Source organism: Schistocerca gregaria, chromosome 5 (assembly GCF_023897955.1).
Source record: "Schistocerca gregaria isolate iqSchGreg1 chromosome 5, iqSchGreg1.2, whole genome shotgun sequence".
Taxonomy (NCBI): Eukaryota; Metazoa; Arthropoda; class Insecta; order Orthoptera; family Acrididae; genus Schistocerca; species Schistocerca gregaria.
Window position 1 is genome coordinate 65,060,980 of NC_064924.1, and position 23,332 is coordinate 65,084,311.

General features: G+C 40.4%; 1 protein-coding gene across 1 annotated transcript in view; it reads left to right on the forward strand.

The window, feature by feature from the left end:
- Positions 1-23,332, forward strand: part of LOC126271878 (glucosidase 2 subunit beta) — a 188,638-nt gene that overhangs the window by 16,117 nt on the left and 149,189 nt on the right. Inside the window, exon 2 of the mRNA XM_049974230.1 lies at positions 8,673-8,885. Coding sequence (XP_049830187.1) covers positions 8,673-8,885 — 213 coding nt within the window. The remainder of the gene's footprint in view (positions 1-8,672; positions 8,886-23,332) is intronic.

A 23,332-nucleotide genomic window follows, 5' to 3' on the forward strand; every position in this document is an offset into this window, starting at 1 on the left:
AGAGAATCCTCTCAGTGCATCTTCGGAGTGACTCTTGACAGTTCACGAATCCTGGAAGCAAGTCCAGACTCGCTAGACCTATGGCATAAATTATGCCGTGACAAGTTGTTGCCACCAAACCTAGCTGACAATTGAATGAAAGCAGCTAGTGTTTTAATCTTTCTGGAGGAAAGAACATATTACCACTTGAATTAAAGCACTTATTTTGGTAGTTTACTTCTGGGGTGGAGTTGCAAAGGGGCCATCCTACCATTTATCTTGTCACAGAAGGGGGGAGGGAGGAGATAACCAGCCCATCTCCAGCCCAGTCCGGATGTAAACTCAAATTACTGTCTCCCTATAACTGAAATATATTTGTGTATTTCTCCTTATCAACCATAATACTGTTAATGAGTCTTCCTTTTCCTCTCCTGGTAACAGTGCGGAACTCTTATTTTGGTGGAGCCATTTTCTTTACTGTTCCTTCCGCTGCTCTTCTTTTACCTGTGCTTGTTCTACATCTTCTGTTATCAACATTCTCAGTTCACTGTCCTTCATAAGTCATTACTTGTGACAGGGTCACAGCTCTTGGCTGAGCTCTGTCCATATTATTCACAAAACTCTTCTGTTGGCTCATTGCTTACGAAGATGAAAGACCGTACCGATAAATTCCTCAGAAACCTCATACATTCTACAACTTGCAGTGTTGACAAAGATGTACTGTCCTTGATGACCTTTAACAGAATGGCAATCACACCACACTGTGGTCATATTACTTCATTCACTATCCACTCATTAATTTGTGTGGCTTATTCCTGTGCTGGTTCCACATGTGCAGCACTTATTGTATGAATAAAATTTTGTGGTATGATGGATTCTTATCTGAGATGCTGACCATTCTGTCTATTTCAACTAAAATACAGAAACTGTGGCATTTTGCTGATGATTCAGCCGTAATCATTTATGATGCCTCCGCTCAATTCATCATACGAGGAGTTGGGTTCATTTAGTCCACTTTTTCTGGTAGCAGCTTTTAAAAATGTTAGTGTATCAACTATGCATGAAATGTGAAACAGAAAAGAGAGTAGACTAGGTGACCATTATGTATCTCTTCTTTCTGCTGCCCTGGATTTTTAAGGTGGGTATATTATGACTGTAATAAAAGGAAAATCAGTGAAAATTAATTATGGTTGAAATGACCCAGTCTACAGACATATTTTCACGAGTTGGTGCCCCACAGCTCTGATATTTTTGAAAAATGTCATATTGCTGCCCGAGCATCTAGTAAAATTCTTTATTTATACAACCTGTTTGTCATCTAACCATCATCAGGTTCATAGAAGTATTCATAGCATCATATTATGTGAAATATAAAATTATCATTACATGATAAAACCATGAAGGTAGCGCACTCATTCGTGTTGTAACTGTAATTGGGGTTAACGCTATGAACAGGTTTGTTGCACATAGAGCTAACTGCTGCAGTACACTACCTAACACAGCTTTTATAGATTGACAATATAATTTATATTACAACATCATAACAGTGTATAATTCATGGTTTTATCGTCTGTTGATAACAATTTTATATTTCACATAAAATGATTGCTATTAATACTTTTATGAAGCTAATGGTATCGGATGACTGAAACAGGTTGTGTAAATAAAGAATTTTAGCAGCTCTAGGCAGTAATACAACATTTTTCAAATCATTAAATACAGCTAGTGAATGGACTGAAAGGAGGAAACAGCAGAATAAAATGGCTTGGGGATGACTTAGATGTGGAATACGGGATTCAACAGGTGATTTTTTAGTGTAACTAGAGTGGAAGGTCTGTAACCAGTACGTTCTGCCAGTTCTAAATCATAGCCATGACACATGGACTGAAAGGTGCAAACCAATGGAAAGAAACATGTCAAAAGATACAGTAAGAGGGATAACTGAAACGGTAGGAATTGAGGCTTTCGTATTGTTTGTCATGAAATTGAAATGTCACATGACTGCCTAAGGAATACGACACATTTAGATAATAAACTTAGGTTAAATGTTGCTGAGATTGCTGTCATTGAAAAATTTTCACTTGTTTTGGCTTTCAGCATGGTACTCTATAGTTTTTGGAAAAAGATACTTTCTGCCTCCCTTAAGATGGTGAAATTATCTGATAGGTGATACAGGTGATTGGTGAAGGAGTCAAACTACGGATTTTGGAGGCTTGGGTTCAGGTTAGTTCTGATAGTGATCACTGGCTTTACTTGTATTATTATTGCAGTTATGGATTCACCTCTGATATACAGCCATTACATTGAAGCATAAGACACTTCGAAACAAAATTGAGTATAGAAGAACCATTTATAACAAACAGTGGAAAATTCAGGGTGGAATTTAACGATATTATGAGAAGGAAAGTTTCTACTCACTATATAGCAGACATGCTGAGTTGCTGATAGACACAACAAAAAGACTTCAGCAATTAAAGCTGTTGGGCATTAAGGCCTTCATCAACAATAGACACAAACATGTGCACGTGCGTGCATGCACGCGCACACACACACACACACACACACACACACACACACACACACACACACACACACACACAAAACTGCAGTCTCAGGCAACTGAAACCACACCGCGAGCAGCACCAGTGCATGATGGGAGTGGCATTTGCTTCAGCTGGTCCCACTCAACTCAACAAGCCACCTTCCTAGATGTTGACCTCCACCTCAAAGATGGCTACATCAGTACCTCCATCCATATCAAACGTACTAACCATCAGCAATCCCTCCACTTCGAGAGCTGCCACCTGTTCCATACAAAGAAGTCCCTTCCGTACAGCCTATCCACCCGTGATCGTCGCATTTGCAGTGATGAGCAGTCCCTCTCAACATATACTGAGGGTCCCACTGAAGCCTTCACTGACTGTAATTATCCTCCCAATCTTGTACAAGAACAAATCTCTCATGCCTTGTCTTTCCAGTCCCCCACCACCTCCCAAAGTCCCACCGTCTGGCCATAGAGCAGCATTTCTCTCGTAACTCAATACCACCCACTGAACTGAATTACATTCTCTGCCAGTGTTTCGATTACCTCTCGTTGTGCCCTAAAATGAGAAGTGTCTTGCCCACAAACCTTCCCACCACTCCCACAGTGGTGTTCCACCATCCACTGAACCTTCACAATATACCCATCCATCCTTACATAACCCCTGCTCCCAATCCCTTACCTCATGGCTCATACCTCTGTAATAGTCCTAGATGTAAGACCGGTCCCATACATCCTCCCACCACCACCTACTCTAGTCCGGTCACTAACATCACCTATCCTATCAAAGGCAGGACTACCTGTGAAACCAGGTAAGTGGCCTACGAGCTAAGTTGCAACCACTGTGGTGCATTCTATGTACGTATGATAACCAAGAAGCTGTCTGTCCACATGAATGGCACCCACGAAACTGTGGCCAAGAAACAAGTGGACCACCCTGTTGCTGAACACACTGCTAAACATGATATATATCCTTCATATTAGTGACTGTGCTATATGGATCCTTCCCATCAGTACAAGCTTTTCTGAATTGCGCAGGTGGGAACTTTCCCTGCAGTACATCCTATGTTCCCTTAACCTACCTGGCCTTAACCTTCATTAGTCACTGCCCTCGCCCATCCAGCCTCCCTCATTGTTCCAGTGCTACGCAGCCGTCATTCAACCACCTCACCCAGTCTTTTTGTTTCTTTCCTTTTCTGTTACTTCCTCCTCCCCCCCCCCCCCCACTCCACCTCTCCCCCTCTTTCTGCCTAACCTGCAGCACGTCACTGTCTGCCAGCCCACCCCACCCCACCCATTACTATCCTTCCCCACACAAGCCTCCTTACCTCCACCCAGCCACCACTCCCATCATGCACTGCTGCTGCCCACTATGTGGTTCCAGTTGCCTGTGAGTGCACTTGAGTGTGTGTGTGTGTGTGTGTGTGTGTGTGTGTGTGTGTGTGTGTGTGTGTGTGTTGATGAAGACCTTAATGGCTGAAAGCTTCAATTGTGAGTGTCTTTTTGTTGTCCCTATCTGCGACTAAGCATCTTCACTATATGGTGAGTAGCAACTGTTTCTCATAATATTAGAACCATTTATAATATTTAAATGCTGTTTATTTTATGAAAGTATATATGTGATGGAAGGAAAAGATGATTTAGAATTTTGCGACAGTGAATGTATTCCCTGTAGGCAGAAGACTATTAATAGTGCAGTAACAAGGCAAGTGCTGCTGTTGGTATACTGTTGTCCAACTAGAGTCTGTTTTTTGCTTAATTGAGGTAAAGAAACTTGACTGTCTTGTACAGTCATAGCCTTGACTTTGCCTGTGGGTTTATTTGACCATCTGCATCACTCCAAGGAAGCACAGAAATCAATACGAGATATTTCCCTTTAATGTCAACAGCTATATGAGTGAAACATTGAAATGGCTCGTAATGAAATAAAAATTTGACAATGTCTTTAGTCTTGATAATGGGAATAAAACAATTTGTAAAATTGAAATGCTGATCATTTTGTGATAATATACATTTTATATAATAAAAAAGGTTTTTGCCATAATCAGGGTGTGGGCTTGAACTCAAATATGCAATTCAGTAAGTAACATGATGTCTTCACTGTTACCTACCGAATCTGTTCACTGATCGGTCAAAATTTTTTGAGGTTGACCAGAATAATAAATTTCTGTCTTGCATCTCTCAGAAAATATGGAGTTCCCAGCTAAAAGATGTAATATGTGTCAAATTCGTTTCAGTGAAGAAATTCTTTTAGGGCCAACCAGTAATGATTGTGAACCAAGCAAAGTAGTGCAAGAGTCAAGGCACTGAACTTGCATTTATGAGGAATAGGATTACAATCCCTATGCAGTCATCTAGACTTAGATCTTTTGTGGTTTCCATACAACAGTTAAGGCAACTTATCTGCCCTAAGCTTTTGCACCATTTCTAGTGACGTAGATGATGACAGGAATGATACCTTTACCTTCCTTCTGTTAATGTGGTTTGTTAAGATCCCAGACTAATACTCAAGACTCAGTCAAATAGGGTTTTTGGAAGTGACCTTATTTCCCGATGAACTGCATTTCACTGGGAACCTTTCAGAGATCTGTCTGGCATATGCTTACCTAAAAAAACTTTTAAATGTCACAAATCATTTTCCCCACTCACCGGATGCTTCATTGAGTGATATCATTGCCTCAGAAGATGTAAAGGAATTGAGCTCTATATCCTGCAAATGTATAAATAAGTTACAATGAAATGAAAACCCTTAACTGCTTACAGGCGCTGACATATATCAACGGGGACAGATGAAAATGTGTGCCCCAATCTGTTGACATATGTCAGCACCTGTAAGCAGCTAAGGGTTTTCATTTCATTGTAATTTCAGTCTAACGAGCTGCAAGGTCACTGATGGTATTTGTTCTTTTGGATATGTCCGAAAGAACAGATACCATCTTAGTGCGTGTGTCTATAAGTGCTTTATTTTCAGAGTTTACGTAGAAATTGTGGTAACATCACCTAATTTTATTGGTGGTGTAATATGGTCTACACAGTCAAAAGTATTTGTGGAATCACAACACACATCCATTGGCTGCGGTTTTTAATCAGAAACATCTATTGTCTCATGCAAGGAGTAAATTGCCTTGTCAAGTGATAAGTCAGTATGTAAGGAAATTGTGGGTTTACGAGGAATGTTAAGAAATATAGGAAAATATTTTTGCTCTGCAAGCATACAGAAAACAAGTTGCAGAGTATCTGAGGAGTCAAATCATATATTCAGCTCTGAGGATGAAGCTGAAGGGGGGGGGGGAGGGGGGGGGGGAGCCTCAGAAGCGTTGTACAATATGCCTTAGACAAATATGTGCAGAGCAACATTGTAAGGGATGGAAAATATCTACTTTGGTTCACTACCCACATTAAAAAAGAAGTCACAACAAAGCGAAGATAGTTCCATCTGTGATTTGAATTAAGTGAAAGCTTAGGTGACAAATAAAAATTGAATGAAATCAAAATGAATGTAAGGAAAGCAATGCGAAAAGCACTCAGTGAATTCAGAAGTAAAATTTTGCTAAACAGTTGAACTCAAAATACAAAAAAATGTTGGGTTTACATAAAGTCAATAAACAGGATGAAAGTATCTACTCTCTCTCTCTCTCTCTCTCTCTCTCTCTCTCTCTCTCTCTCTCTCTCTCTCTGTGACCATACTGATACTGAAATGGAAGGTGATGTAGAGAAAGATGAAATACTGTACTGAGTCTTCCAAAATTGTTCCAGTGCAGAAAATTACTATCATCACCAGAGTACCAAAATGGCAGATATTGAAATAAATGATTGCAGCATGATAAAGAATCAACTAAAATTGCTTCACAGCGGAAAGGCTTCCGGATTGGATGAAATACCACTTATAATCTACAAAAATTATTTGAAAGATCTTGCTCTCATTTTAGCATTAGTTTATCGTAGGGTGCTGGAGCGACAGTTGGTACCTAGAATTTGATAAAAAGCACAGGTCACTTCCATTTCCAAGAAGATTATCATACTGTTACAAATAATTGTATACCTACCTAACTAGTGTTAGCCTATTGTAAAATAATGGACATGTTTTGTGCTCATGCATTATGACGTTTTTGGAAAATAAAAGTCTATGCTAGAAATACCAACATTGATTCTGCACATGTACATCATGTAACACTCGGCTTGCCAATTTTGTCCATGAGATACAGAGCGCTGTAGACAAAGGTACCTAGGTTGACGCTGTGTTCCTTGATTTTTGGGGAGTATTCAGAAAATTTATTCACTGTCGTTTATTTTAAAAAATGCGAACCTACTGAGCACTGGACCAGATTTACAATTGTATTCTGGAATCCCTTGCTGATAGAATTCAATATGTCACTCTTAATTAAATAAAATTGACAGATGTAAAGGTGATCTTGGGAATATGCAAAGGGAGTGATATAGGACTATTACTGTCTACAGTTTATATGAATGAGATATTTGGGTAACTTTGAGGTCTCTGTGAGACCATTCCCAGACAATGCTGTTGTCTGTATGGAGGTTCTAGATTTCGAAGACTGTAGTGGAATGCAGATATAAGTCCAGAGTATTGATAGTTGAATGTGGGGACTGGTGATTGAACATCAATTTGTATAACGGTTTGCGCATAAATAAGTGAATTGATCCTTTACTGTTTTATTACACTGATGGTGAAATAATTGAAAACAGTAAGGCCTAGGAAATACATAGAAACAACCTTATAGAGAGACCCAAAGTTAAATGACCACATAAAACAAATGGTAGAAAAAATAGATGTCAGGCTGAGAACCATTGTGAGAACCTTATGAAAGCGACATCCAGCCATGAAAGAATTTGCTTATGAAACGCTTGTTCGACAGATTCTGGAATATTACTCATTGGCCTGGGAACGTTACCAAGATGTACTAACAGTAGAGAGAGAGAGAGAGAGAGATAGATAGAGAGAGAGAGAGAGAGAGAGAGAGAGAGAGAGAGAGAGAGGTGGGGGGGGGGGGGGGATAATCTAGCAAAGAGCGGCATATTGAATCATGTGATCATTAGTAGGTACAGGAGCATTATGGAGACATGTCATTTGGGAATGGAATGAAGAATGGGGGAAAATGTAGTGGCACTAGAAGTACCCTCTATCACAGACAATAAGTTGGCATGCAGAGAGTATTTTTAGATGTAGACATGGTCAAGAGTTTCTTTGTCAAGTATATGATAGACATTGGGCTTTTCTGCTCGTTTCTGTACTGTGAAAACATGTCCTTCATTGTTTTGTAAACTATTTCAACATGTCTGGTGAGAATTGTCTAGGCTGAAATTAACTCGGCGAATGATATAAAAATTATATAAAGATGTTGTCAGTGTATTCCAAACACTTGATGCAATTCTTCAAAGCAGTGAACCATTCAATCTCATGAGAAAATGATTAGTAACTGCAACAAAAGTAATAAGAGCCTCTTTGCTACACTACATGTGTGGTTACTTACACAGAAACAGGTTATTACTTATCCATTTGCTGTCTGAATGGTGTAAAACTGCCACATTACCCTTTGAATTTAAAGCAAGCTGCAAAATACACAGTTGCCTCACACTTCAAAATAGAGGGGTCTGTGAGAATGCAACAGACCAAAATAATAATCCTTCAAGTGACATGAAGTGAATTTGTCATTCAAAGTTAATGGGTATGGTGATCTGGAAACTGAGGTATGGTAAGTGTCAATTTACAAATCCAAATTGCCTTGTTCAGTTTCTGGTTGGTCCAAGGATTTTTTGTCGCATTCACTTCTGGCAGTGATTTGTTAACGTGTGAAATGACAGTTGCACAAGGATTCAGTGTTCATGTTAAACTCGGTTTGAAGATCAGAAGAAGGGAACAACACACCATCTCAAATAGAATGCGTATTAAGGTGTGTGTGTGTGTGTGTGTCTTTTGAAGTTTATTATTGCAATAGTACTTTTATACCAAGTGATTTTAATTGTATAATAAACAGGGTGAAAAATTAAATATTAACTAAACTGAGATATTACTGAATGTTAAAATGGTTAGAAGTTTAGAGCTCGTGTTTGGTATAAATATCATCCTAATTGTATTATGACCATGCTGATGTAGAAGAATGCTGGAATAAAAAATAATTTTCTTCTGTTTTAGAGGCATCACTGTATGTCCCTGACAAAGACTTCACATGCTTTGATGGCAGTCTGACCATTCCATTTGCTTATGTGAATGATGATTATTGTGACTGTGAAGATGGAAGTGATGAACCAGGGACACCTGCATGTCCAAATGGCACATTCCACTGCACTAATGCTGGCCATAAACCACAGAACATTCCTTCTTCACGGGTTAATGATGGAATTTGTGGTAAGATTTTCCTTATCCTCTGTTATTAATGTCATAGAATAAAAGATATTTTCCTGTTCAAAGATACATCCAGAGGTTTTGCTGAATGATAACTGTTGGCAAAATTGTTATTAGTAAAATATTGAGAGAAAATAGTGAAAACTGCATACATCAGTGCAGAGATTTGTCGCTGCCTATCTTCTTTGCTTCACCAACACCTAACTACTTGCCACCTACGTTGGTATTAGCTGTTGTTTTGCAATGAGCATATTTGTCTGAAGTACTCAAGCATTGGTATATTTGTTTGAAACAGTTGTGGCTATCCCTTCCTGCTATATTCAGCCACTATTATACAGTTGATTGTCAGCAATACTGTGATTCTTTCTCAGGAACTTGTCAGTTCTGCAAAAACACATTATATGTAGCTTCACTTTGATTAAGTGTTGTCTCCTACTCTTGTTGTCTGCACTTCTTCCTCGCCACCCCCCCCCCCCCCCCCCACTCCTACCTTCGATTTTGTTCATGATACTGGATGAGTAATTCGTCAATTCTGCAAACCATAAACTTCGCAAATTTGTTTTGGGATTTATTTGTGTTAACACATTACAGAAATGACCGCACCTGCATCATCATCTTCAACATTTATTAAAATAAAACCATTGTTTCCTGTTGAGTGCTTAGAAAAAATGTAAAGCAATTCCTGATTAAAACAGCAGCCTCTATTCAGTCACAGACATTGCTCTGCTGTCACTCCTTACAAGAGCCTTAACATGGGTCCATGGTGAAATTTTCTATTGCCATTTCACACTGGAGGACGTGAAGAATTGTGTGCAAATGTTGAACAATGGGGTGTCCATTTTATCTGCTGTATCGTATAGTAACTAAAAGGTAACTGGCTTTCAGAGGAGACGTGTTACCCAAACAAGTAAAGGCAATTGTATTCCACTGCAACATAAACTTGTACATTTCCCTACCACGTGGTACCTTTTAATAATTTGCATTTTTGAGCACACATCTTCACCTGCCCAAAAGAACCCATCTCTGGAGACTGCAGATGACTGGTGCATAAAAACACTCACTGCAGCCAACAGTCAATATGTATCAACTGTGGAAAGCAGCATTCCCTTAGGTCTTTGAATTGCTGTGATTTAGAGGAGGAGAGAGAAATATTAATGCCTACATCTAGATCAAATGACAGTAGACACTGTAAACTAAGTGACTAAGTTGTCACCTATAGCAAGGATGAAGACACCCCACAGCTCTCCAAATGTTGGGCCCCTGTGGTCATCTGAATACATATGTTCTCTCTCTCTCTCTCTCTCTCTCTCTCTCTCTCTCTCTCTCTCTCTCTCTCTCTCTGTCTCTCTGCCATTTCAACCGAGCGAGGTGTCGCAGTGGTTAACACACTGGACCCGCATTCGGGAGGACGACGGTTCAATCCCGTCTCCGGCCATCCTGATTTAGGTTTTCCGTGATTTCCCTAAATCGCTTCAGGCAAATGCCGGGATGATTCCTTTGAAAGGGCACGGCCGATTTCCTTCCCAATCCTTCCCTAACCCGAGCTTGCGCTCCGTCTCTAATGACCTCGTTATCAACGGGACGTTAAACACTAACCACCACCACCACCATCTGTCATTTCAAGAGATAATTAACTTAATCTGTCATCTAATCACACATTTTTATACTGGATGATTTCAGTGTACACAACCCATTGTGGAGCAGTGTTATAACATTGTAAGGATGTAGTCTATTGGAACTGGTGGTCTTGAACCACATGGTTCAGTCAACATTAATGTGACTACCTGTCAGATGTCTGAATAACCACCTTTTTAAGAACAGATGTGCTGAAAGTGTGTCAGTGAGGTTCTAGAAGGTACTGGCAGGGATGTGGAGCCATGCCGACTCCAGTGGCCAGCTATGCTAGGTTACTCGGTTGAGGATCTATGGCATGAATAACCTGATTAAAGTGGTTCCACAAATTCTCAATTGGGTTTAAATTCGAGATGTTTGGTGACCAGGGGAATACAGTAAACTCATCCAGGTGCTCTTCAAACTGTGCACATACACTTCAAGATTTGTGAGATGTTGCATTGTCCTAGTGGTAAGTGCCATTGTGCCAAAGAAAAAACAAACTGCATCTAGGGTTGGACATGGTACACAAAATTAGACACGCACTTGCATTGATTTGTTGTGCTTTTCAGAATGATGATATCACCCAGGAAATGCTGCAAAAATATTTCTCAGTTCATATCAACCCCCACCCTCCCACCCCTGACACCTTGACCCTTCTGACGATTGTTGCAGTGCTGTACACACCAGCAGCTATGTGCCTGATGGAGCATAAAATGTGATGCTTCTGAGAAGTCCACCTGTCGGCACTCGGTGGACATCTAGTTGCGAATGAACAGCAGTCAGCATGGGTGCATGAACCAGGCACCTGCTGCAGAGACCCTTATGCAGCAAAGTTTGTCGAATGGTCATTGAGGAGACATTGTTGGTAGCACCTTGGTTCATCTGGGCAGTCAGTTGCTCAACAGTTGCATGTCTATTCACCCATACACATCTCCGCAGCTGTTGTTCACCCCCTAATAGTCTATGGGGTGTAGTGTACCATAATTGCTGTTTTGAATAGCACCATTTTTCCATGCACGGTTTACTTAAGCCATGGCAGCATGCAGACAATTTACAAACTTAGCCGTTTCAGAAATGCTTCTACCCTTAGCCCGAAAACGAATCATTGCGCCATTTTGGATGTCAGATAAATTACTTCATTTTCACATTATGAAAATTACTGCACTGTTCCCCTCATCCCCAACATGCTTTACATAACCGACCCCGCTAGTGCTGCTACCTGCCATCTGCGAGTGGTTATTGCATGTTGACATTGAACATAAGTCGTAGTCACATTAATGTGACTGGACCTCACATGTTTTTTGCCAAGTGGCACCCATACTCATTTTAGTGTGACAATAAAACATAGTAATTAATGAAAACTACTTCAGATGTCATTGAGAATGGTATTGAGTCCACTATCAATTTCAGCCTTTACAGTAGCCATTTTCAAGTGCTTCAGAAAACTATGAAAAATATGATTTATATATAAATATCATATATAATAGGAGATGAGAAAACAAGGTGTACATGCGAACAAGACAAGGACAGGTAGAGTATAAAACTTATGTTGTGCTGTAGAGAAGCAGTGTCATATGATAAGAACGTACAAGTCAGGTGAATTTAAAAAGTTATATGTCCAATGACACAGTGTGAAAAATGGGCATGTCACAATTATAAAAACTGTATAGTTCATTTCATTAAAGTATAAGCATGCTTTAGCTATAAGAGAATTTAAGTCATGACATATTCAAAATTCCAAATTGTATGTTTTACCAATAAAAAATAAAATATTTTTTAGATTTAAGAAAAGGGTAAAATAGTTGCAGTGGATAGTGCATCCAAGTTGAGTGTAAAGTGATGCCCTGTAGCTTATTAATAAAGGAAAAGAATTTCTTATATGAGTCCACAATCATTGTGAATATTTTGCAAATAGAAGCATCCAGAAGACTCTTAAAATTTTATTTATTTATTTTTTTATCACACCATTTCAGCTATTGCCATCATTAGATATCTTCAATTAACACTTTGCCGTCTGCACGTCTCATACAAATTGATTCACCTGGCACCAGCAGCGTTAATTTGGATTACTTGGCTTGTCGCTGGCCGTTCTTGATGTTATTGAGAGATTAAGTGTTACCAGTCTCATCATTAGTTCTCATAAGTTCTCAATCCTGTTCCCCCACTTCTTGGGAATTTCAAAGATATACATATGTAAATAAAAAAAAATTTGTTTCAAATATTTTTTTTTATTTAAATTTTTTGGAAAAGTAATCAGTTACGAATTGCACTTTGAAAAGCTGGTTGGCATTATCCGGTGTATTGTTGTTGGAAAAATGTAAAAATTATTATATTTGTCTGAATTGGTTGCAGGACATCGTTTTGCGAAATATCGGTGTGTGTATCAACTGATTTGCTGACCAATAATCATCAATCCTTGCCTTTTTTACAATTCCCATCAGGATAGCAAGCCCAAACCATTTTCTAAGTTCAGGTCCCGTAATGTCGACAAATTAGGAATTTTTTAAATCCAGTTTTCTTCTAGTGCAATTTGACTGTAGTACTTGTTGGTTTTGTTGCTAATTTATTCAAATTGGTCGTGCCCAATATATAATTCGACAATATCCTCGACGCTCTGTGTATCTTTGGAAGTATGTTTGGACCGGAGATCCTTGTAAATCAAAGTCTGACCACTGTGCACTGTCTTCTTTGTCTGATACATCCGAATCAGTTGGCAACCGTAGTGTTAGCCGAATTCTTCTTGGACGTATTTCACTATCTTCCGATGCTTCTGCTTCACTTTCATTTTTTTTCAATATCCAATGTCTTCTTCCCAATCGGCCAAGTCGTGTGAAGTCAGACAAGACATCTGCGCATTCGTCGTAAATAATTATATCGTCTCTTCGTCTGCCATGATGAAAGGGCACAAGTACTTACAATAAAAAACTTGTTGACATGTGTAACTTATTGTTACCTAAACAAAATATCAACATAATGCAAAAGATACTAAAGTGCTGTTGCCGGCCACTGTGCAATACTATGCTCGTGACACCACTGTGCTGTTGCTGGCCACTGAACGATACCATGCACACACCACCACTGTGGTGTCGCCGGCCATTAACCGCTATTTCGTGCACGACACCACTGTGGTGTTGCTGGACAACAGAGCGTTAAGATTAGAGAAATGTAAAGCGTGACAGGCAGGCATTTGTTATATGACAGCAAGGTACGAAGCATGAAAAATTAAGAAGTGAAAACATCTTTTAAAAAGTGCTCTCACCAAAAAGGTTACAGTTTGCAAAACAAGGTTCACTGTCAGTACTAAAACCTTTACCTTATGGGGCCATCACAGATGATAGCTCAAATTTTGGTACAAAGATGAAAGTTCTAACCATCAGGTGGCAAGTGTGAGAGACTTAGTCTTAAAATATATAAAACCCAATTTCAATGACTGTAGTTGCACACTTATCAAATTAACTTTTCAGATGGAGCCAGTTAGCCTATGAAGTGTTAACTGGATCTGAGTCATAATAATATCTATATAACACCTGCACAGACTTCAGTGTTAAAAACATTTTGCATTGATAATCTGTTGTCATTGTAAAAACAGAATTTGCTGCTGTAATTACACTTGTCTAGTAAATAAGAAACTGTGCCCTACAAATCAAAATAAGCCAAACAATACATTAGACTGTTACCCCCCCCCACACACACACACACAAAATGCTTCAAAGCCGATGTGTGTTAATGCCATATCCTTGCAGCAGGTGACCCTGTCCATTTCCCACCCCCGAGAATGTGATCCTCCAGTGGAACTGTAGCAGTTTTTGTTATATCCACAGATTAACACACATTTGAGAACAAGAAATTTTTATTAGTTGGAGCAAGGCCACCACTTAATTTTACCAAAAAAGATAAACTTCCTTTGAAAACAAAAAGCTGCTTCTCCTGCCAAAATTTTATAACAAACCAATGAATTATGCCACCTTATTGAATTGAAATATTAGCAACTGAACTGAATTTACGTTCCTTTGTCTGGTTTCCTCTCGACGCTCTCCAGTGGATGCCGAGGAAATAGACAGACACAGAGTCCAGGGTCATTGGCTGGCGTAGCGAAGACGTGACACCTGGTCGTTCCGGCTGCGTCGAAGTCTCTTCCGGTCAGCAGTCCGCAGCAGGTTGAAAGACGCTTGCTTTCCTTCCTTCCAGCTATTTAACCCGGCGGCACCAGTTGTCCTCTGCTGATGCTGGAATGATGATTGGCGGCCATTGGCAGTCCCTGATTGGTGGATGGTGATATCATAGTGTGACCATCCACGGCAGAAAAAGGCTCATGCGTGTGCGTAGTTTGCGGCTGATTGAATGTTTGGCGGGAATGCCTTTAGCGCCAGCTGGCAGAACACGCCAGTACTACAGTGCCGGCACTGCTCAACTCTGCAGCGGTAGCTGACTGTTGCGTTTGTGTGGCTGTGCGTGCCATGGCAGTTTTTACCACTACCTGGCTGATCTGTGACTTCTCTTATATGTACGCATGCTTTCTACATTCCCCTCCAGGAAACTTGGTTCCCAGAATTGCAAACCCCTACCCTCTGCAGTTATCAGGGCTATTGCAAGGTTCGAGCTGACTATGCCAGAGCCTCGGGCAGAGTTTGCATCTTTGTCTGGACTCTGTCTGCAGTGAAAATGTGCCACTTGACACAACTTGGGAGGCAGTGGCTTTTCATGGAGAATGCGTCTTGATTTTACAGTCTGTATTATGTATCTCCAAATTGATGGTGAAGTGTCTCAGAATGCATTGTCTGCACTGATTTCTCAACTCCCCCAACTTTCCTCATTTTGGATGACTTCAAATCCTGCAGCCCTTTGTGGGGTGGAACTAAGACAACTGGCTATAGTAAAACTATTGAAACTTTGTTCGCGGAGCTCTGTCTGTCTCATGAATGCTTGTGCCCCTATGTACTTCAGTGTTTCGTTTTTAACCTATCTGGAGCAAGAGTGAGTTCCCATCTCATTGTGAGAAAGTGTGATAATTCCAGTACTGGGTAAACACCCTCAAGATGGACAGCTATCACCCAATTAGTCTCACTAATGTTCTCTGAAATATGCTTGAACTTAAGGTGAGCTGATGCCTTGTTAGTACCTTGAGTGTTGGGGTCTTTTGGTTCTGTCACAGGGCAGTTTTTGCCAGTGCTGTTCTGATGCTGACAATTTGGTCAGCCAGGAGGGTGCTACGTAGTCAGCTTTTGCCCAGTATCAACACCTTCGATGTGAAAAAGGCATATGATACCACCACATGGCATCATCATATTCTCGTTACACTACATGAATGGGTTCCCTGCGGCCCACTCTTTATTTTTGTCTGGAACTTTTTGTCGCACCGTACTTTCAGTATTAAAGTTTATGCTTTCTACAGTACCCCCCTCCTCCTATGCATGACAATGTGGTCTCACAGGGCCCTGTATTGAGTGTATCCCTTTTTCTAGTGGCTACCAATGGTCTAGCTGCAGCTGTGGGGTATACAGTGCCTCACTCCCTATATGCTGATGATTCTTGCATGTTGATCCTCCAGTGTGTGTGTTGCTGAATGCCAGCACCAAGGTGCCATACAAAAGGCACAATCCTGGGCTCTCACTGACAGCTTCCAGTTTACAGCCATCAAGATGTGTTTTGTGTACTTCTACTGTCCATCCACAACCAGAATTTTACATAAATGACCAACTGCTCACTGTGGTAGAGTGTTATGCTTTTTAGGAGTGGTCTTCAATGCCAGGTTGATGTTGTTTCCCTATCTTTGCCAACTTAGGAAACACAGTGGTCACACCTTAATACTCTTCACTGCCTCAGTAACACCAACTTGTGGTCAGACAGCTCTACACTTTTGTAGCTTTACAAAGTCCTGATCCTGTACTGTTTTGATTGTGGGAGCCTGGAATATGGCTTAGCATCACCTTCAGCAGTGCGGACGCTGGACCATTTACACCATTGCGGATTCCAACTTCTGATAGGTGCCTTTTGGATAAGCGCTGTGAACAGACTGCCTGCAGAATCTGGAGTCCCTCGCAATAGATCAGCTACCAACAACTTCTGCTCAACTATCTGACACACATTCACTTCTCCCCTGAGCATCAGAACTACTGTGTCATTTTTCTTGTTAGGGAGATCCACCTCCCATGACAGTGGCCAAGGACTGTTGTCGTGATCGCAGTTCACATACAATATCTTTGCTCAGAACTCCAGTTTCCTCCACTGTCACCTCCTGCCGTGTTGTCATGGAGCAGTAACATATATCCACATGATGTGTACCTCATACCCAGATCTACCTCAACCTATCCTTTGGAACAAAAGACACTCTTAACCTCATAGTTTTTTGTTGCCTGTTTCTGACATTTATGGGTTTGGAAGTGGTATACACTGACGGCTCTACATTCAATGAACAAACTGGTTTTCCTACAGACACGTAAGGTACAGTGATCTAAGCTGCCTGCCCACTGAATGCAGTGTATTCACTACAGGATTGATGACCATTGTTCGAGCCCTCAGTCACATTCATTCATGCACTGGTGAGATATTCTTGGTCTTCAGGCTATTGACCAATGCTATCATTGACACCCATTACTTGCACCTATCGAGGGTCTTGTTTCTGCCCTTAATCAAAGTGGATAATCTTCATATGGATCCCAGCTCACGTTGGAATCGCAGGGAATGAACATGCTTACTGTTTGGCCAAGATGACTACCAGGAGAGGGGGTACTTATCCCATATCTTTGGTCAACTCTGTGCTGTCAATTGTTGGTGGCATGGCATACCAGTTGATGTGCTCTGGTTTCTCTAAACAAACTGCAAGCAATAAACAGGACCACGACCATGTGGCAGTCTTCCCTTGATGCTTTTTGCAGAGAATCTACTGTTCTCGTGTCATCCTCACATTGGCCACACTTGGCTGTCCCACGGCTTCATCCTGTGGTGCAAGTATCTGCCCCATTGTTGGACTGGTGCCCTCCTAATAGTGACCCACATCCTACTAGACTGTCCAAGTTTGCCCACCTTACCGCAAAACCTATAAAGCTCTGACACACAGTCTCTGGTGCTTTTTACGTTTTTACGTTTTACCCATGAAGGTGATTTCTATTCCAAGCTGGGGCACATTGGCCTCATTGGCTGTTCAAGGGATTAGAGGGGTGCCCCATCACCTACTTTGACCCAGGGATGCATGGCTGCCCTTGTTCGGCAGTCCAGTCTGGCTCCTTCCCTTCCCACCCTATTAATTCTTTGTATTCTTTTACATCTGTTGTCGATTACTGTCTCATCGTCATTGTTATTTTTTCCTGAGATCTTATCAACTTGGCCGTGCTGTTCGTTTTCTTGTAGTAATGGAGCATGAGGAAACACTGTTCAGATGAAGAGGGTGCATCTCCTATTGCATAACGTGTCCCGGGGGCCTCCACTGGTTTCTGGGCAGAGCAAGTCACCCTCCTTCATCTTCATACCTCTATCTCACTTCTACTTGCTTCTATTTCTTGGTTACAGTTTGGTTCATCAGGATTTATTGTCTGCATTCTTCCTCCGTGATGATTCTTCCCCTCTTAACACATATAGTAGAGACGGACCGATGCCCTCATGATTTGGTTCCTTTAAACCACCTAAGTCTAATTCAATCTAATTATGCAAATGTATAATGGGTATATGTGTATAAAGATTTACAATATCAAACAGTGCCAACATTGCACCTTCTGGTATTTCAGTTTCAGTGCCACAAAGTTATCAAAATTCTTAACCCTAAAAGATTTTCGAAAGGTGTATGCCACTTTGATTTTCTTATTGCACTCCTTCCTAGTTGTAAAATTTGGAGAATAGCTGTTGTTCAATAGAGGCCTAGCTGGGTCTCTGTTCTTGGGCAACTTGATCTGTGAATGCAGTTCCAGTAAACATGGATTCATCGTTTTCCATTTTTTAACACTGTCATCCTCTGGTAAGAAGTTAATGCCTCAGTCTTCTTTTTTATTTCAGCTTTAAATTAGTGAGCCAGGTTCCTTTTTATTTCTGTGATTTTATTATACCTGAAAATTTCTTTAGTGATGTGGATGTAATCAACATCATACATGATAACAACCATATCTTCTTTATCTGCCATAGTGATAATTGCTCTCTCCTGTTAGAGCTTCTTCTTCAATTTGTTGATTGTGCCTAAGTTGCTCCCATCCTTCTGAGCTAGCTGCTGTCACTAAGATAAGACCCTAGTGAGGTTTGCACATATTTCTATATCTGTACTTTTATTAAACTTAGCCAAGCCACATGTGTGCTTTAACTTCTACATTTGTGCTCTTAATCAATTCTGGATTCATTTCAGGATGAAATAAAAAAGAAAATTGAGGAATCCAACTTCTTGTTTGACAATGGAATGTGATAAATCCATCTTGATCAGAATTGCATTCACAGATCGTCTTGCATAAAGATGACCCATATGAAAAATAGGTCTTCTCCAAACTTTTTAGTTAGTAGGTAGTGCAATAAGAAAATCAAAGTGGCATATATTTTCCAAAAATCATTTCTAGAACTGTTATAACTTTTGTGGCATTTGTAAACTAAATTGAAATCCCAAAAGGGCAAAACTGGCAATTTTTGATATCCTAAACCTTTATACAAATGCAGCCATTAATCAGTCTGTTCAAATAATTTGAGAAAATTTATTAAAATATCAGAAGATTAGTAGAGGGAAATGTGTTAAATTAAAAGAACCTCTGGAATTAGTGCTTTCTTTTAACTCCTTAAAGTTTAATGACCATGTGTAACAGCTGATAGATAGGTTAGCAATGGGCAATATTTTATCTGGAACAGTAACAGAGATTGTTATAAACAACCTAGAGAACAGATTCTTTCAACAAAGCCATATATTAAGAGATATGTCAATGACATTAATTTATGATACAGATGTAATGTTGATGCAAAACAGGGAGCTGCACTCAAAAATTAACTTTGCAATCAAGATAGAAAAAGGTAAAAGCATAACCTTTCCGGAACTTGTAACTACTAACAATAACGAGAGGCACAAAGTCGGAAATCATAAATGCAAAATGATGTCATTCCCAAATACATAAGAAAGCTTTCTTCAGATCTATAATACACAGAATTTTGAAGTTACCATTGAATGAAGATGAAATTGAGAAAGCGCTTCAAATAGTAATGCAAATGGGTCATACAGATCGACACAGAAATAATGAAATGTAGGTGAAAATTAAAGACAGAAAAAGTACTCACAAGGGAGGCATCACAGTATAAGACATTCAGAAAGCATTGTTCACAACTTTGGGAAAGCTAATGTTAGCATAAGCTTTAAAACTGAAGGAGCCTGGGTAATAGGATACGCCATAGAATTGGAAATAAGACGTGACAGATACAGTGACTTCGGGGTGTGTAAAATAAGCTGCAACAATTGTAAATAGTTTTATATAGGATAAACAGAAAGGAAATTAATGACAAGGTTTTGAGAATACTACTAGGATGGGAATGGTAGCATATTGATGACACAGTTAAAAATGTAGAAGCGTAATTTACTCCAGATAAGAGACATTATGGAAGTGATGCACAGAGCACCAAAGCAACACGCCTTAAACATTCTGGAAGACGTAGAAGTTTTCATCCAGATGAACAGAACTCCACAAACAATATGGAATGAACAGAGTGAGTTCAGCCCTAACATTCTTTTTTCTGAGAACTTCTAGTGTGATGCATGCTGACTGTGGCAGCTCTCCTGCTGTAGCCTGGGCTACGCCTCACATTGTGTCTGCTGGGCCAGTGGAGCTCCCGATGGTGTCTGTCAAATGACCTACCTTGTGGGAGAAGTTGCTGGTTCTTGCTTAATTTAATAATCTATATTTTTGTTTTTTGTTTAGTTTTTACAAGTAAACACATTTTAATGTACTTTGTGGCTATCTTTTGATTTGTAGGGCACAGTATTTTATTTAAGACAAGCATAATTATAACAGCAAGTTCTATTTTTATAATTTCGACATCTTGTCGATGCGAAATTGGCTTAATGTTACAGTTGATGCAGCTGTTATATAGTTATTACTGCGTAGCAGAATCAATGAATACTTGTTTTTACCTTAGTGAATGCTAAATAGGCTAATTGGTGCCACCTGAAAAACTAATTTGTAAGAATGCTACTTTGTGTTTTATAATCTGAGTTTGTATATTTTAGAAACTATGTATTTTTATTAGTACGGTGAGAGAAAAAAATATTATCAATAAAATATGAAGGCTACATTCACCATACTGGCACCACCTGGCAGTTGGAACTTACACATTTGTACAATTTTTTGTCGGCAGTTAGTTGAAACCTGAATTAAACCTAGTGTTTAATACTGATACTGAATCTCATTCTGCAAATTGTAAACTTTTTGGTGAGTGTACTTTTAAAATATATTTGTACTTTGCAATTTTTTGCATGTTGTACATTGTTGTTGTAGGAGGGGTGGTCAGTAAGTAATGCAACACATTTTGTTTGTTGGTCAATTTTTGTTGAAAATATGCAGAACTCATTGTGAGACATAGTGGAATATTCCTGCTTCAGCCCCTATAGTTTCATGAAGTTCTGGTCAGTGGTGGCACTAGATGTACCCTTCAAAATAGTGTCTGTAAAGGAGGTGCATTCCAAGCAGAGCGCCGTTATTGAATTTCGTTTTGCAGAGAACAAGAGCATCAGTATCTGATAAATACTCTCCCACCTCCCATCTCTACAAAAGGTAGACCAAAACAGTCACCCTGTTTTTCAGTGCACAACACACAACACTTGGAACCCTAGAACAGCTCTTTCTCTGCGTTGAGTCTCTTCATTGCACTTACTGTGTGCTGAAATACAGCTCCAGATCCTGACTGAATACCTAATTAAATGGTAAACCATCTACACATAAAATTAAAGTATCATATCATTGCTATTTTTAACTGAATCTGTCTTGTGAGCACTTTTGTAGCTGTCTTCTTAGTCCTGCATAAAGCCTACAGCATAAAGGTGTCACCATTTCCTCACTGCCTTACTTAAGTGGGGCATCTATGGCTTTCTCCCGATCTCCAACCAAAATGTTCTATCTCAGCATTCCTTGACAGTTATGTCAGTAATGCTAAAATGCTACCACATATAGGAAGATGGAAAAGGCTGTGTCCTGAGTGTAACACTCTTCTGAGTATCATTGGATTTGCAGAGGCTATGATAGCCCTAGTCTTCCCTCCTGTGCTGCATGTCTCCCCTCTTCCTATTCTTTTCCCCTCCCTTGGGGAACATTTCTGAGGAGTTATTGGGAATGTTCCACATTGTCCGTCACTGACATAACAAAATAATCATCACTGTTTTTCGTTCCCTTTTCCTTTCTTTGTTTTCCTTCTATTCTTCCTCAGATTTGGCGTTTGAGGATCTTCTTCTCTTCTTCTTCCTCCCTGTGTGCTCCTGAGGGCCAGCCCACTCATCTGATGCATAACAGGTGACTGGGTAACGCGTAATTCCCAACCACAGGTTTACAGGTGGGGTTTGCATGTATCCCTGGTATAGCCAGGCTCAGGAAGGGGTGATTGCCTGAGCTACTACCTTTCCAAATCGCCGATTAGGCCCTCTGTCAGGTGTCCGGGAGGTGTGATCTGTGGTGTGAACAATCACCTAAGGCAGGTGTGCGCTCTTGCGAAGGGGGTCCCCAGTTGGAAGGAGGCCGCCATTGGAGACGCTGGCAATCGTAGGGGATTTTCTCAAATGATCCAATCATCTTCATAATAAATGTCCACAAAACATAAACAGAATGAGGCTACCTACTCAAAGACCCTTCCAGCTGCACCACGGCTTCTCATGGTTTCACATAGCAAAGATGGTCAGTCCATCGCAACAGTAAATTCATTTATTATTCAGAAAGGTGTTGATGCAATTGCCGTCCCTGTGAAATCCTGCTCTCATTTATGGAATGGCACTTTGCTTTTAGAAATTATTTCTGATTCTCAAACACAACAACTGCTTGCCACCTTGCTTCTCCATGGCTATCCTGTTTGTATCAAGGTCCATAGAACTTTGAATTCTTCCCATAGTGTTATTTACACTAGGTTACTCCAAGGTCTGACTGAAGCCTAAATCCAATCATATATCTCTGATCAAGGTGTTATTACCGCCCATCAGGTGAAAAAAAAAAGGTAGATTCCTCCGCATTGCCCACATGCATTCTTTTTCTTACCTTTCAGAGAGTGGTGCTTCTGCCATAGATCAAAGCAGGCTATGAAATTATCACCGTTCAACTGCACATTCGGAACCTAGTGCGCTGCTACCAATGTCATTGTTTCAACCACACTGGAATGTCTTGTCAACACACAGTCCAATGTGTAATCTGTAGTAGGGATGCACATGAGGGCGATTGTCTGCCTCCTCCTCCTCCCCACTGTATGAACTGCAATGGCAGCCATGCCACATCCTCTCAAGATTGGCCCACGTATCTTGATGAGTGGCCTGTCCAGGAGATCCGGTTATAGGAAAAGGTGCATTACCCGGTCACTTGCAAGTTATTGGCTAGCCGCAAACCCTGCATTCTACAGTCTGGCACTAATAGTTCTGTTCTTGTCTCCCTCCATGAAGGACATGGCCACCTAGACATGCGACCTCAAATTCAGGCCTGAGGTTGTGAAGTCACTCAGTGTCAAAGTAGCATCGCCTTCCCCTTTGTCCAGCTGTGCAATAAGCAGTCAAACTCTCGCCTCGAAGCACAAAGCCACCTGCTACACATCCGGTAGGCTGGAAAGGACAGAAGGAGTACTCGCATGAAGACTTCCCATTTCCCTCCAGCCCATCAGCACCTGAGTATTCAGTGCTAACAGGTAAGGCTCGAGAAAGT